We start from the raw sequence: 15,022 nt of genomic DNA, 5'->3' as shown, positions 1-15,022 counted from the left end.
GTCTCACCAAGTTGCCCAGGCGGGTCTCGAACCTGCGGGCTCAGGCAGTCCACTCACCTCAGCCTCCCAAACCGCGGGATTACTTTTGAATAGTCCTGATCAATCATTTTGTGAAATATCCCCCAGTTGGGGTTTGTCTGATGTTTTCTTATGATAAGAATCAACTTTTGCATTTTTGATGAGAATGCTACTGGGGCCAGCCCCTTCGTGTCCTCTCCCAATGTGGGAGATTTTCTGTCCTCTCAATAAATCCTGCTTTCTGGGGGGAAAAAAAAAGGAATGCTACTTTTATCCATTAATTTTGGATTCCATTACAGGTAAGAATTGTTACTTGTAACAGTTGTTACTTACCTGTAACAATTGTTACTTAGTGTTTACTAAATGCTGACATATTTTATTTCCATCATTCCTTCTGTATTATTAGAATTCTGTAAGGAAGAGCTGTTCTTTCTTCTCCTATTTATTCAGTTATTATATCAATGTAGATAAATAATTTATTACTAGAATTGTTTTTTTTCCTCTCAAATTATCAGTTTGGCCACTTGGCGCCCCTTCAGGAGGGCTTCTGTGACCTTTTTACATATCTCCATCATTTTTAAAAAAACATTTCTTTACTCTTTGGCAGCACAAGATGTGTCAAGCTTACCTTGCTCCAGCCTTAGAATCTGTCATTTCTCCAAAGAGCTCTATGTTTTTGTTTTTAAATTGGAGATTGATATTTAGAAACAGAATCTGGCTGCTGGGTGTGTTCATTCCTACTGTTCTGTCGTTTCTTCTAGATTGTCTCAACTGACAGAGCTAGGAAGTTTGTGTAGGTATATATACATACATGAATATCTCTCTCTCTCTCTCTGTATCTATATATCTGTGAATATTTATCTACTTACTAAGAATAATAAGTTTATCCTGATCTTTCCAATTACAACACAATTTCATTAGTTTTGTTCTAGATTTTTCTCTTTCTCGACTTGTAACTCTTTCTTCAACGGTGAGCAACCTGGCTTGCATTATCCACGACATATCTAGACATAGGTCAACCCTAGTGTATGTGTAAAGAAATTTCTGAATTGCAATCCCAATAATCCCTTTGAGAAACATCCTCACCGACTAAACAATATGTTTGGGTACAGTTCTTTTTGTCTTCAGTCTTACAGTATATGGTAAAAATACTGCTTTTCAAAATTACTCCGGTCAGATATTTTCTTTCTACTCCTTTCGTTGTGGCCCTGTAGTTCATTGTAATACAGCTGCCTTCTTGTGTTACTTTTTGTGTTCCATTTGGGGTTTCCCCTACACATAGAGGTTGATTTTAATTACTATTTACTTGAGGGTGCATGAACTACGACAATAGTTCTGAGTCAGAACAATATGAAAAGATACATCAGAAACGTGTCAAAACCCCTCCTTTCCTCTGGCACATTTCATTACCCCATTTTTTTCTACCCCTGTAGACAACCAGTTTCATTTGTTTCTGGTTTATTTTCCTGTATTTCTTTTTGCACAAATAAAGAAACACATATATATGTTCTTTTTTTTTTTGAGTTGGAGTCTCACTCTGTCGCCCAGGCTGGAGTGCAGTGCACGCTCTCGGCCACCGCAGCCTCGAGCTCCTGGGCTCCGGCGATCCTTCCCCCTCAGCCTTCCAAATAGCTGGAACTACAGGCGCGCACTACCATGCCTGGCTAATTTTTGATTTATTGTAGAGATGAGGTCTCACCAAGTTGCCCAGGCGGGTCTCGAACCCGCGGGCTCAGGAAATCCACTCACTTCAGCCTCCCAAAGGCGTGGGATTACAGGCTGAGCCACCGAGCCCGGCTATATATATGTTCTTATACAGAGATAACATTTCAATGTCTTTTTATGGTGCTGGATACTTTGAATGCTGTTTGATAATTTCATCTCTTAAGGGTACTATTTATAATTGATCTATCTTTACTGTTAATGTATTAGAAAGAAATCAAACTATTATTTTCTTTTTTGTAAAATATTTGCGGAATTTTATTGTATTTTTTTGTTGTTGTTTATTTATTAATTGAGTCACGGTCTTCCTTTGTCACCCAGGTTGGAGTACAATGCCACGACACAGTTCACCGCAGCCTCAACTCCTGGGTTCAAGCAATCCCCCCACCTCAGTCTCCCCAGTAGCTAAGACTATATGGGCTTGTACCGACATGCCCGGCAAATTTTTTTGTAGAGATGGGGTCTCCATATGTTGTCAAGGTTGTTCTCTAACTCCTAGGCTCAAGCAATCTTTCTGCCTTGGCCTCTCAAAGTGTTGGGATTATAGGCGTGAGCCACTGAGTTATTTTCATTTTTTTTAGAATGAAGGTGACAACATGAATTTGATGGACTCATTAATACTAAACTGTATTTTTTGATAGAATTTGTCTAAAAAAAGATAATATAAAGCAAGCAACAATGTTTTTCAAGTTTTCTTTAACTCAGTATTTTTTTTGCAAGATGTTACTTTTTTTATTTTTCCTTATTACTTGAATTATTTTAAGCATCAATAAGCTGTTATAAAATGTGTATTTTTTTGCCTCTGGAGGTCTTGAAGAGTAGCTTTTCTTACATCCAGCAGAACAAAATATTTTTCTAGGTTCGTTAGTAGTGCCATGGTGCATTTCATCATACACTCTTTCTTTCCAAATACTCTGCAGGCATTTGGGCAATCCTTTTCCATCCACCGGAAAGTTGCTGAGGATGGAGAGACTCGGGAGGAAACGCTTCTGCAGGAGTCAGCATCAAAGGAGGCTTACTATCTGGGGAAGATCTTGGAGATGCAGAACGAGCTGAAACAGAGCCGGGCTGTTGTCACCAATGTACAGGCAGAAAATGAGAGACTCACAGCTGTTGTGCAGGATCTGAAGGAGGTAAACAATCAAATTCCCTGGGAAAGATTTGTGGGAGAGAAAAATAAGATAAAGTTCTCTCTGTGAAAGTGAGGAATAACAATTATGCTCTAATCAGAGATCTGTACTAAGCGAGAAGCACATAATACCGATGCTAGCATTTTTTCTACTTTTTCTAGTGAAATGTCAGCTATCTTGTTCTGAGATGAACTTTTTTCTTGTAAGTTTTTCTTTCTTTCTCTTTTTTTTTTTTTTTTTGAGTCAGGGTCTCTTTTGGAGGTCAAGTTGGGAGGATTGCTTGAGCCCAGGAGTTTGAGGCCAGCCTGGTCAATGCAGTAAGACCCCCTCTCTGCAAAAAATAAAAAGATCAGTCGGGCATGGTGGCACAAGCCTGTAGTACCAGCTACTTGAGAGGCTAAGGCAGAAAGATCACCCAGGCTAGAGTGCAGTGGCACAATCGTGGCTCACCACAGCCTTAGCCCCCTGGGCTCAAGTGATCTTTCTGCCTTAGCCTCTCAAGTAGCTGGTACTACAGGCTTGTGCCACCATGCCCGGCGATCTTTTTATTTTTTGCAGTGACAGGGTCTCATTGCATTGTCCAGGCTGGCCTCAAACTCCAGGGCTCAAGCAATCCTCCCGCCTCGACCTCCGAAAGTGCTGGAATTACAGGTGTGACTGACTCACCACACCTAGCCTTTGTTTTTTACAAATGAAAGTTTTCATGTATTGAGTACTTGGGAATTGGCCTTGTTATTTCTGCAATGGTGTTAACAAAATATAGCAACCTTAGCACATTGTCCCACATTACCTGATTTAATACAATGTGGAGAATGGTTGGCTGTAATGCTCTATATCAGCACTAATTCAAAATGACAGTAGTGTTAGCTCAGGATACTTCTCCCTGGAAACGAGATCTCAGGGGAGTGTTCTGAGGGTTCTTCGAGTCTGGCAATGCAGATTTTTAAACTGTTTTTTTGGTTATAGAGAAAGGTAGCACATTTAAACTGGTGTGAAGTAGGTCAGGGGATGTCTGTCAGTCTGTGAGTGTTCACTGAACTATTTCTCATCAGCTTTTCCAAGGCAGCATCAGGTACTATTTCATTTTCAGTCTGAATGAGTCATTCTGTATTTGGAGCAGTGATGCTGGGAGCAGAGATAGCCCAAAGCAGCTTCATCTATCAAACTCTACTAAGAGCATTTTTGGAAACTTTATATTGAACCATTCCCTCCATTTTTTAAAATACGAAAGCGATGGAAGAGTAGCAGATGCCCTCTGACTCCTATGCCAAGGCAGTCGTGATTGACAGACCCACAACTGGTGGGCTCATTAATTGAGCATTTTAGCAGTAGAAAAATACAGGATGAAAAATTGTTCAATATTGTAAAATCTAAGAGTAGCAATCCATTAATATTCTTCACTTGAACTAAGTGACATATTGCAAATAGAGTTCTATTATTATGAAATATAAGTTGTCCACTATTGATTGAAATTTTATAATTTACATTTGCACATGTCTGTATTACAGTGAACTAAATGTGTATTGACAGCAAGATTTCTGTGTTGCTTACCTCGTTGTCGTTGGATTTGCCCAAATACAGCAATATGACCTGTGGAGACAGAGAAAGGAGCCAGCCAAGCGGAAGGTGGTGTTGGGTACTAGGAAGAACATCAGGCAGTTTTCAGGACACCAGGGTATCCCCTTTCCCTCCGATGTGAACAGCTGCTGAAAACAAATCTGCTCTTCAGTTCTCACTTTATGCACCTGTATGTGCTGGCTTTTGGCCATCACTTGCTGACCCCTTGGGGTACTAGACCCTCCTCTTCCTCCTAAGGAGCTGCCGTTCACCCTTCCACAGTCAGGCTTCCCTATGAGACCAGAGTCCACTGCAGAAGTGAACACAGGGTTTTGTAGCGCCATAGCCCACCATTCTGGATAAAGCAAGGCACTGAACATCGCAGGGGGCAGCCTCAGTGACCATGAGCAGGAGGGTTTGTGCAAGCTAGCAGAGAGGGCATGGCTGGGGCAACATGTGGACGGTGTGCACATGCATGTAGGCAGTTTATGGAGGAGAAATGCGACCGGTGAGTCACGCAGGCTTGATGGTCAGTTGAATGGCTCCTCTGAAAGCTGCACGTCCCCACTGTGCATGGCAGCTGTAGCTGAGGAAAGGGCAGCAACGGTGAGAATGGGGCAGGGAATCCACAGAGGCTTTCTGTGTGGGTCAAGGCAGTGGTGATTGATGGAGCATCCTCACTGGCACAGCCGTGCCTGAGGGTAATTCCAGTTTGTATATTGATGATGAGTGGCAGGAATTAATTAAGAATGAGAGGCTGGGCGCGGTGGCTCATGCCTATAATCCCAGCACTTTGGGAGGCCAAGGTGAGAGGATTGCCTGAACATGTGGGTTCGAGTCCAGCCTGGGCAACTTGGCGAGAACTCATTTCTGCAATAAATCAAAAAATTAGCCGGATATGATGGCGCATGCCTGTAGTTCCAGCTATGGAAGCCTGAGGCAGAAGGATCGCCTGAGTCCAGCAGGTTGAGGCTACGGTGGCCAGGAGCCGGAAGCGTGCCACTGCCCTCCTGCCCTGGGTGACAGAGTGAGAATCCCACTCAAAAAATAAAAAAGAATGAGAATATAGGTTAGGAATGAACTGAGGCAGCAAAGGAAACAGTCTTAGAGGACCCGTCATTCAGATCAGTTCTTAAACTTTAGGGCACATCAGAATCGCGTGGAGAACTCATCTCAACACAAACCCTGGGCCCCATTCTAGGGATCTGATTCAGTAGGTCTAGGTCTAGGTCAGACTCAAGAATTTGCATTTCTAACTAATTCCCAAGTGATGCTGGGAATGCTGCTCTGGAAACCATGTTTTAAGAACTACTGATTTAGATTTTGCTGACCTGCTCGAAGCTGAGGAATGGAGGATCATAAGGCTCACAATTTAGGAATTGCTATAAATATCATGATCTTAATAAATCATCTGGTTATAATCTGTCAATTTCTATGCATCTTCAATAGTTGATTTGCAGTAAGAGAATAACTTGTTACATCCAAATTAGTATATTTTTACAGTTTTGTCTATGCCTGTTTATTCAGACTTCTCAGGTAACTAAAAGAAAAAAGTATGTTTCCTTGTCTTCTTAGTGTGCCAACACAGTATTTGTTAATGTTCTTTCTGATGGGCTGAAAGCTAGTGGTATTACTATACCTCTGAGGCGACTATTTTTCATCTAGTTTTCATGTTTTGATGTACCTAAGGCAATTATTATTAGCATTTAGAGCTGAATACATGTTATACGAGGAGACAAGGACAAAATCTATTTTTTTGTTCTATTGATACACACTTTTGATGGCTGATATTAAACTGAAATCTCAGATTTGCTTTTATCGTAGGCTTAATCTTATTTTATTTTTGTACTGTTTGCATTGGCTGATGCATAGTGACTGGAAGAGAGATCATGTAACTTAGAACAATCATGACATGATGGGTCATGAGAAATAGACAAGAATAACCAATCTCAAATTTAATAAATCAGCAGGACACGTGCTGTGTAATTTTGATAATTTAATTAATGCAATCATTTTTACTTACTGAAATAATCTCTTTTTTTCATTTTATTCAGGAATCATCTCGTTTCAGTAGGATTGTTGGTCATGGTGAAGGGGTGTGTGTGTGTATGTGTTATGTGCAATATGGATGCTTTTTCTCTGTGTGTGTGTGTGTGTGTGTGTGTGTGTGTGTGTGTAAAATTCCAAGGTCAAATTTTCTTCCATATATGGTAGTACAAGGGTAGTATAGTGGAAAATGAAAAAATTACTGAATTAGGTATTAGAAAATCAATATTCTAGTCTCAGCTCTGCTAAAAGTTTTAGTATTAGCTTCATTGTATTTATGAAATATATTTTAAGATTATATTGATATAGAGTGCTCATACATAATAAACATAAGCTCTCATTGTTAATAATTTTCTGCATCCTCCATAAAAAGATTGTTGAAGGTGGGTACAGTGGCTTATGCCTGTAATTTCAGCACTTTGGGAGGCAGAGGTGAGAGGATTGTATGAGCCTAGTGGTTCGAGACCAGCCCGGGCAACTTGGTGAGACTTTGTCTCTACAATAAATCAAAAAATTAGCAGGCATGGTGGCATGCACCTGTAGTTCCAGCTAGTTAGAAGACTGAGGCAGAAGGATTGTTTGAGCCCAGCAGGTCGAGGCTGCAGGGGCCGTGAGCGTGCTACTGCACTCCAGTCTGATTGATAGAGTGAGACTCTGACTCAGAAAAAAAAAGATTGTTGAAGGTATAACCCATTATGTTGATTATATTCTTAGGTTAAAGAAGCTTTAGATAGGTATCTCTTTGAATTTATCACCTAACGCATTCTTAATTGTGATATGAATCATGTAGTAGGAAACAGTATTTCTGCCTTGATTGTGAAGAAGCTCCAGGGCTATGTTTAACTGTAAGATGTGAACCTGGGTTTTTAAATCTAATTCTTCTTACTTGTAAACAGTTTTATTATATATGTGTCTTTCATGGTAAAACTACTTTCAATAATTTTTAGAAGTACTGGCAGTACAAAGAAAAAAATTATCACTCAAATCAAAGAACTAAATTAAGAGTTAATCTCAACCAAGGTAGGATTAATCCTACGGGGTAAATAGTAGACAGAGAGGAAAAATCTCTGCATTCTCTTGACCCAGCATCATTTTGTTGAGCGCATAAAGAAAATAGATTAGTGTAGTGTCAAAGCTGATATTTAGTAAACAGGTTTGAATTTCAGTTTTCTTTCTCCAACCTATAGTTCTAACATACTAGAAGATAGTCTAAATAGGCTTATTTGGACAATATTTATTGAGCACTTATTTTGAGCTAAATTAAACTGAAATCCACATTGATGAAATCATAAAATAGGCAATGAAACTTAACACTACTTAATGCTCTCAGTTGTTAGTGTCTGAAATGTAAGATATGTCAGAATTAACTGCAATATTTACAGGTGTAGAAAGAAATTGTACAGTATTCCTAACCAGAATTGCTATTTACTTGTGTGTAGTAAATACGAGGTCACATAAGAAAGACTCCTTTGGCTGGGCTCGGTGGCTCAGCCTGTAATCCCAGCACCTTGGGAGGCCGAAGCGAGTGGATGGCCTGAGCCTGCGGGTTTGAGACCTGTCCAGGCAACTTGGCAAGACCTCGTCTCTACAATGAATCAAAAATTAGCTGGGCGTGGTAGCGCGCACCTGTAGTTCCAGCTACTTGGAAGGCTGAGGCGGAAGGATCGCCGGAGCCCAGCAGGTCGAGGCTGCCGTGGCCGGGAGCAGCCACTGCACTCCAGTCTGGGCGACAGAGTGAGACTCCAACTCAAAAAAAAAAAAAAAAAAAAAGACCTCTTCAAGTGTAATGCAGAAGAATGGAGTTATAAAATGAATTCTTAACTCTTAGTAGAGACCAAAGGGAGGCCCAAACTTTACCTATACAATGACTATTTGTATATCTAATCCTGAATTGTACCCCACATCTTTAAAAAAAAGAAGTTTAAAAAAAATCACAGATGTTTTATACCACCACATTGGGTGCTTATGTCATGGAGGAATTCCTTTACAAAAATTGTTATTGCCCAGCTTGTGAATAAAGGAAAATACCCTGCACCTGACAGACGTAAAGGCCAGTAGAACTTATCTTGGTACTGCTTACTTTACAAATGTAATTGCAGTCCATTAACTTACCGCTTTTCAAAATTAGTGAATCACAATTCTTTTTTTGAAAGGAACATCTCATAGCATCTTGTAGAACACTAGTGTGCCACAGAGTATCCACTTTGGGAAATGCTGCATTAGACAAAAGTTCCTGAATGTTTTAGAGCAGGGAGAGTTCATTGAGCGGATTGCCTGAGCCTGCGGTTTCGAGACCCGCCTGGGCAGCGAGACCTCATCTCTACAATAAATAAAAAAAATCAGCCGGGAGTGGTAGTGCATGCCTGTTAATTTCAGCTACTCGGAAGGCTGAGGCGGAAGGATCGCCGGAGCCCAGCAGGTTGAGGCTGCGGTGGCCGGGAGTGGCCACTGCACTCCAGTCTGGGCGACAGAGTGAGACTCCAACTCAAAAAAAAAAAAAAAGGTATTTTTTGGAAGGTTAATCTAGTGGCAGGAAAGACTAAAGGGAAGATGGTTTGGGTAAAAAGTTCTAAAAAGACTAATCAATAGTTTTTTAATGTTTATGTTTTCAAAATAATGGCAGTGATAACTTGGATTTCCCTATATCAGATAAAGCTACAGAAGAAAAAAAAAAGAGATTAAGCCTATACTTTAAAGTGCAAATAGCTTAATATTTCTTGACTGCCAGACACTGTTCTACATATTTTACATGCACTTACTTGCTGAATCTTTCTAACGACTCTATTGAGGCATATTCTATTATTATAGCATCCTATTTTACTGATGGGGCACATGAATCAAAGAGAGGTCAAATCACTTATTCAGAGCACGTGGATACCAGGTAACAAGCTACGATCTGAACTCAGGAACACTGGCATTGATGTACACACCCTCAGCCATGTCACTGTAACTGCTAAGTGCACAAGGTTCTTCTAAACCTTGCCACAAGCTAATGAAATTTCTGGCAAAATATGTGAAGCTTTAGAACAATAACTGCTTTGGTCTGAATGTGTCACCCTTGAATGTATCAACAAATTCATGTGTTGAAACTTAATTGTCAGTGTGATATATTAAGAAGTAAGGCCATTAGGAGGTGAATGGGATTAGAGACTTTATAAAAGGGCCAGAGGGAATTAGCTAGGCCTTTTTGCTTTTCCCTCCTTGCCACCATGTGTGGACACGGTGTTCCTCCTCTTCAGAGGATGTCACAACAAGATGCCATCAGACACTTAATCTTCTGGTACTTTGATCTTAGACTTCCAGTTTCCAGAACTGTGAGAAATAAATTTGTTTTTTTGTTTTTTAAAAATTCTTCTTCTGTAAGGATTCTTCTATAATGCTGTTTTGTCTATATTGAAGACCTGTTGCTCAGTGTAGGCACCTTTGTCAGTGATCTGAAGGTTAAGTTCTTCTGGATAACTTGCTGCAGCTTCTCCATCAGCACTTGCTGCTTCACCTTGTACTTTCATATTATGATAGGAGATGGCTTCTTTCCTTAAACTGCGTGAACCAACCTCTGCTAGCATCAGACTCTTCTTCTGCAGCTTACTCACCTATCTTGGTCTTCAGAGAATTGAAGTGAGTTAAGTAGGGCCTTGCTCTGCATTATGCTTTGGCTTAAGGGGATGTTGTGTCTGGTTCGATCTTCTACCCAGACCACTCAACTTTCACCATATCAGCAGTAAGGCTGTTTTGATTTCTTATCACGCATGTGTTCACAGGAGTGGCACTGTCAGTTTCCTTTAGGAACTTTTCCTTTACATTCACAACTTGGCTCACTTTGGAGCAAGAGGCCTAGCTTGTACCTTGTTTCGACTTTGGACATGCCTTCTTCACTAAGCTTAATCTTCTAGCTTTTGATTTAAAGTGAGAGACATGAGACTCTTCCTTTTACTTGAATAATTAGAGGCCACTGTATAGTAATTAACTGTAAGTAATTTCAATATTGTTGTGTCTCAGGGAACAGGAAGGTCCGAAGAGAGGGAGAGAGATGGGGTAATGGCAAATCAATGGGGCAGTCAAGACACACATTTATTGATTAAGTTTTCCATCTTATATGCATATGGTTTATATCAACATAGCAGATTTAATAATAATGACAAAGTTTGGAATATTGTAAGAATTACCAAAATGTGACACAGATACATGAAGTGAGGATATGTTATTGGAAAAATGGCTCCAATAGTCATACTCAAAGCAGGGTTGCCACAAACTTTCAATTTTTTTTTTTAAAGGAATGTCTCCAATACATGATAAAGGTGACATGCAATAAAATGATATATACCTGTATTTGACACATGATACATGGGTGGATTGGTCATAGTGTAGAATTAGAGATCAGGAAATCTGCATTTAGGTCTTAGTTTGGCCACTTTTTCAGTTGCATGATTAAAGTTTTTATTTCTCATATGAACATTGTAATAACACCTGTCCTATTGACCATGATTTTATAAGACTAGAACAAGATATTTTTTGACAGAAGTGTTTTGTAACAGATAGAAGATTTTGTAAATGTTATTTATTGTTTCAAAATTTGGCTATCACTCTTATTCACACATAGGAAGACAGAAGGAATAAATAAGATGTGTTTGAGTAGAATGAGAGGCCTCAGCTCCATCTGACAGTAGCAAGAAGTAATGACTAATATCCTGACCCCAAAAGAATAAACTGAACATGTATTTACAAGCCAGTAGTTTGGGAGAAGAGTGCCCTCTGGGTACTCTTCCTCTCTCTAGGCACTCCTTCATACCCTGCTAGTTCTTGGAAGAGTCTCTGCATTATTACTCAGTGCCACATCTAATGTGCTTACTGACGACCTGAATCATTGGGAAGAAATTGAATTATTTGATGAATCCAATAAGTAGCAAAGTGATTCTTATATTCTCTGATGTTCGTGGCTGAATAATTGGTTGTAGGGAGCTGTATTTACGCATAGCTAAATGAAACTGACATTTCTGTAAAGGCATGACTTGGGTATAGCTGGAAAGCTGACGATTTCCCTGATGTGACCCCCGCGTGTCTTTTGATCTCCATGCTTGTTAGGAACGACCCCACACCTCTCTGGAATGATGCCATGCACCAAGCAGTGTCATTGTTTTTTAACTGATTTACATAACTGATAATAAAGCTAACATCTGTTGAGAGCTTCTGCCAAGTATGATACTCAGCACTGCACTACATTCATTATCTCATTTAATTCTCTCAACGAACTTGCAGTACATATCCTCCCTTTACAGGTGAGGCAAAGAGAGGGTGAACAACTTGTCTAGTATGTCATCAGGCTAGAATCTAAAACCAGGCCTTCTGACTCAGAGAATCCCTGCTCTTGCCCATGTTCGTGCCCACTCATTGGTCTGTTGATTATTGATTCCACAAAAATACAGAGAACTTTATTTCTTTTGGTTGAAAAGTTCTTATCAACACTTGCTGGGCTACAGTAAATAAATATTTCTATTAATGTCAGTGGGAATTTGAAAGCAAAGTTGAGACAATTCATTTTTGAGTAGTTGTGATGTGATTGTGTCTTTGGGAAAAATAAGATACAAAAATGGGTTTGTAAGGATTCATTTGCAATATAGGCTCATATAATTTTTTGTGTTTATGAGTCTCTGAATTTTAACACGTATGTAGATTCATACGTGTTAAAATTAGGATGAAAACTGGTTTCCCCACTTGAGAAACCTTCCTCGGTCTGTGCTATTCTTTGTAGTCAGACTCTTCCCTGTCCCAACCTCTGATAAACAACAAACTATTTTCTATCACTATAGTATTTTTTCTTTTCAGAATTGTCACATAAGTGGAATCACAGCATGTAACCTTTTGAGATTGGGCTTTTTCTCTAAGCGTAATGCCACTGAGATTCGTCTAAGTTGTTGCGTGTGTTAGTAGTTTGTTCTTTTTTATTGTTGAGTATTATTCCACTGTATGAGTGTTCTGTGGTTGTGTTAACCAGTTCACCCACTGAAAAACATTTGGGTTATTTTCAGATTTTGGTGATTATGAATAGAGCTTCTATAAGCATGGATGTACATTTATGTTTTTTGTGAAGTTTTCATTTCTCTAGGGCAAATACTGAGGAGAATAGGAATGCTTGGTTATATAAATGTATGTTTAAATTTTTTCTAGTGCCTATACCATTTTCCTTTCCCACTAGCAATGTTTAAGAGTTGCTGTTGCTCCTATTCTCTTCAGCTCTTGGTATTACCTATATCCAATATATACATAATATATTTATTATATAACATATAACTATATAATACATATTTATATAAATATATGTTATATATTATAGAAAATACATAATATTATATGTTTATATGAAATATAGATGTTGTATGTTTATATAAAATATATTTTTTATATATATATATATATTTATATTTTTTTTTTTTTGAGGATGGTCATTCTGTCACCCAGACTGCAGTGTAGTGGCCACTCCCAGCCACCGCAGCCTTGCCTGCTGGGCTCCGGTGATCCTTCCGCCTCAGCCTTCCAAGTAGCTGGAACTACAGGTACGCACTACCACGCCCAGCTAATTTTTTGATTTATTTTAGAGATGAGGTCTCGCCAAATTGCCCAGGCAGGTCTCGAACCCGCGGCCTCAGGCAATCCACTCACCTCAGCCTCCCAAAGGCGCGGGATTACAGGCTGAGCCACCGAGCCCGGTTAGAAATATATATTTAATTTTAGCCATTCTAATAGGTGTGTGGTGACATTTTATTGTGGTTTTATTTTGCATTTCTCTCGAGGCTGAGCCTATTGAGCATCGTTTCATGTGCTTATTTGCCATTCTTATATTCTCTTTGATAAAGTGTCTGTTTCAGGCATTTGCCCATTTCTAATTGGGTTGTTTCTTTTCTCAGATAAGTTTTAAGAACTCTTTATGTATTCTAGACACAAGTCCTTTGTTGATATATAATTTGTAAATATTTTCTTCCAGGATGCAGCTTGTCTTTTTATTCTCTTAAAAGTGTCTTTTGAAGAGCAAAAAATTTTTCATTTTGATAGAGTCTAATGTATCAAAAAATTTTTATGTATCATACTTTTGGTGCGAGGTATAAAAATTCTTTCCTATCTCCAGGCCATAAAGTTTTTCTCCTTATATTTTCCTCTAAAAGCTTTATAATTTTACATGTAGAGGTATGGGCTAATTTTTAAATTTTATATTAATATATTAACTGGATTTTTTTCAGTCAAATAAGTAGGGAATTCTCTTTAAATAACCATCTCCTCACTTCACAGTTTAGGAACAAATGAGAGAAATTTGTATTAAACCCAGGGGCATTTCACCCATCAGGCATGAAGCTTGAAGGGAGAGGGCAGGCTGAGGGACTGGCAGGAGGTCATGGGCTGCACATGGGCCTGGGTCAGGCCCCAGGCATCAGAGGTCCTTATTCCCAGCCTCCCGACCAGTTCCCAGCTGGCATAATGGGACAGACATGCATTCTTCTGTTCCAGCTGAGAAGCCCCTTCTAGAGAGAAGACAGAGGAGAAAAGACAAAGAGAAAGATATCCCAGAAACACTTGCAGGGAAGGGGAGAGGGTGAGCTTCCTCCCCAGTGGCAGTGGCCTTGTTCCTGGTGCCACCCAGCCCCTGGAGCTTTTTGTGTTTAAGCTCCAAAAAGTTACACAGAAGTGGTGACAGAATGGCAGAGGGCAGGGAAGAGAAGGTAAGTGTGACTGGGCCTGGAGGCTGGCTGGGAATGGAATGTGGGCTCACGGTCCCTGGGATGGTTGCCTTTCAGGCTAGGCACAGACCAGGCGAGGGTGTGTGAGTAGGGACTTGCAGGGGCTACAGGGAAGAGACAGGGCTAGTCTGACGGAGCTCACAAGGTTGGAAGGTGGTTGCCAGACTGAGGGAGCTGAACTGCAGTGGAGGAGGTGACCATATGAGGAGAAATTAGTAGAGCGAAAAAAGAACAAAACAAAACAAAAGAACAACAGCAAAAAAGAACAAAAAAACACCCTGTGCTTCTGAGAAGAGCCCCAGAGATGGTGAGAGAGAAGCACAGCTGAACAGTGCCCTGGACTCTGAGGTAGCATGAAAAGCTGGGAGGCACCTCTCCAGAGGCCACCAGTTGCTGGTAACTGTTTATAGTTAGACCTGGAGGAGGAGCAAGGCCCTGTCTTCACCTCTCCCAATCTCAGATGCTGCCCCGAGGGGAGGAGTAAGAAAGACCAATGAGGGTGGTAGGGGGCTATTGAGTCTTCTTATCTTCCAGGGGCTGTAGGGAGGTGGCAGAGGCTGGTTCATGGACATGTAGATGTTGTATGGGTTGTCTGGGTTGCAATAGGTGTTGGCAACTGCTTCTGCAATTTTGGCTTCAGTTGTAGGAGCGGAGGGAATATCGTGGCCACTGACTGGAAGTTCCATGAGCCCAGGATAGGACAGTGGCAGGGGCTGCAGTTTCTCATGGCCCCATCCATCATGGAAAGTCTTGGATAGAACTCAAGTGGGAGCCGGACTCGGTGGCTCAGCCTGTAATCCCACGCCTTTGGGAGGCTGAGGT

General features: G+C 40.3%; 1 protein-coding gene across 4 annotated transcripts in view; it reads left to right on the top strand.

Annotated features, from left to right (window-relative positions):
* Positions 1–15,022, top strand: part of BICD1 (BICD cargo adaptor 1) — a 286,396-nt gene that overhangs the window by 116,669 nt on the left and 154,705 nt on the right. For all 4 annotated transcript variants that reach the window (XM_021706842.1, XM_008073743.1, XM_008073744.2 and 1 more), the window contains exon 2: positions 2,661–2,873. In XM_021706842.1, coding sequence (XP_021562517.1) covers positions 2,661–2,873 — 213 coding nt within the window. The remainder of the gene's footprint in view (positions 1–2,660; positions 2,874–15,022) is intronic.

The sequence above is a fragment of the Carlito syrichta genome, unplaced genomic scaffold (genome assembly GCF_000164805.1).
Source record: "Carlito syrichta isolate Samal-C Ts95f unplaced genomic scaffold, Tarsius_syrichta-2.0.1 Scaffold316039, whole genome shotgun sequence".
In the NCBI taxonomy this organism is placed as follows: domain Eukaryota; kingdom Metazoa; phylum Chordata; class Mammalia; order Primates; family Tarsiidae; genus Carlito; species Carlito syrichta.
Note: the sequence above shows the minus strand (reverse complement) of the source record. Positions and strands in the feature narration are given on the sequence as shown.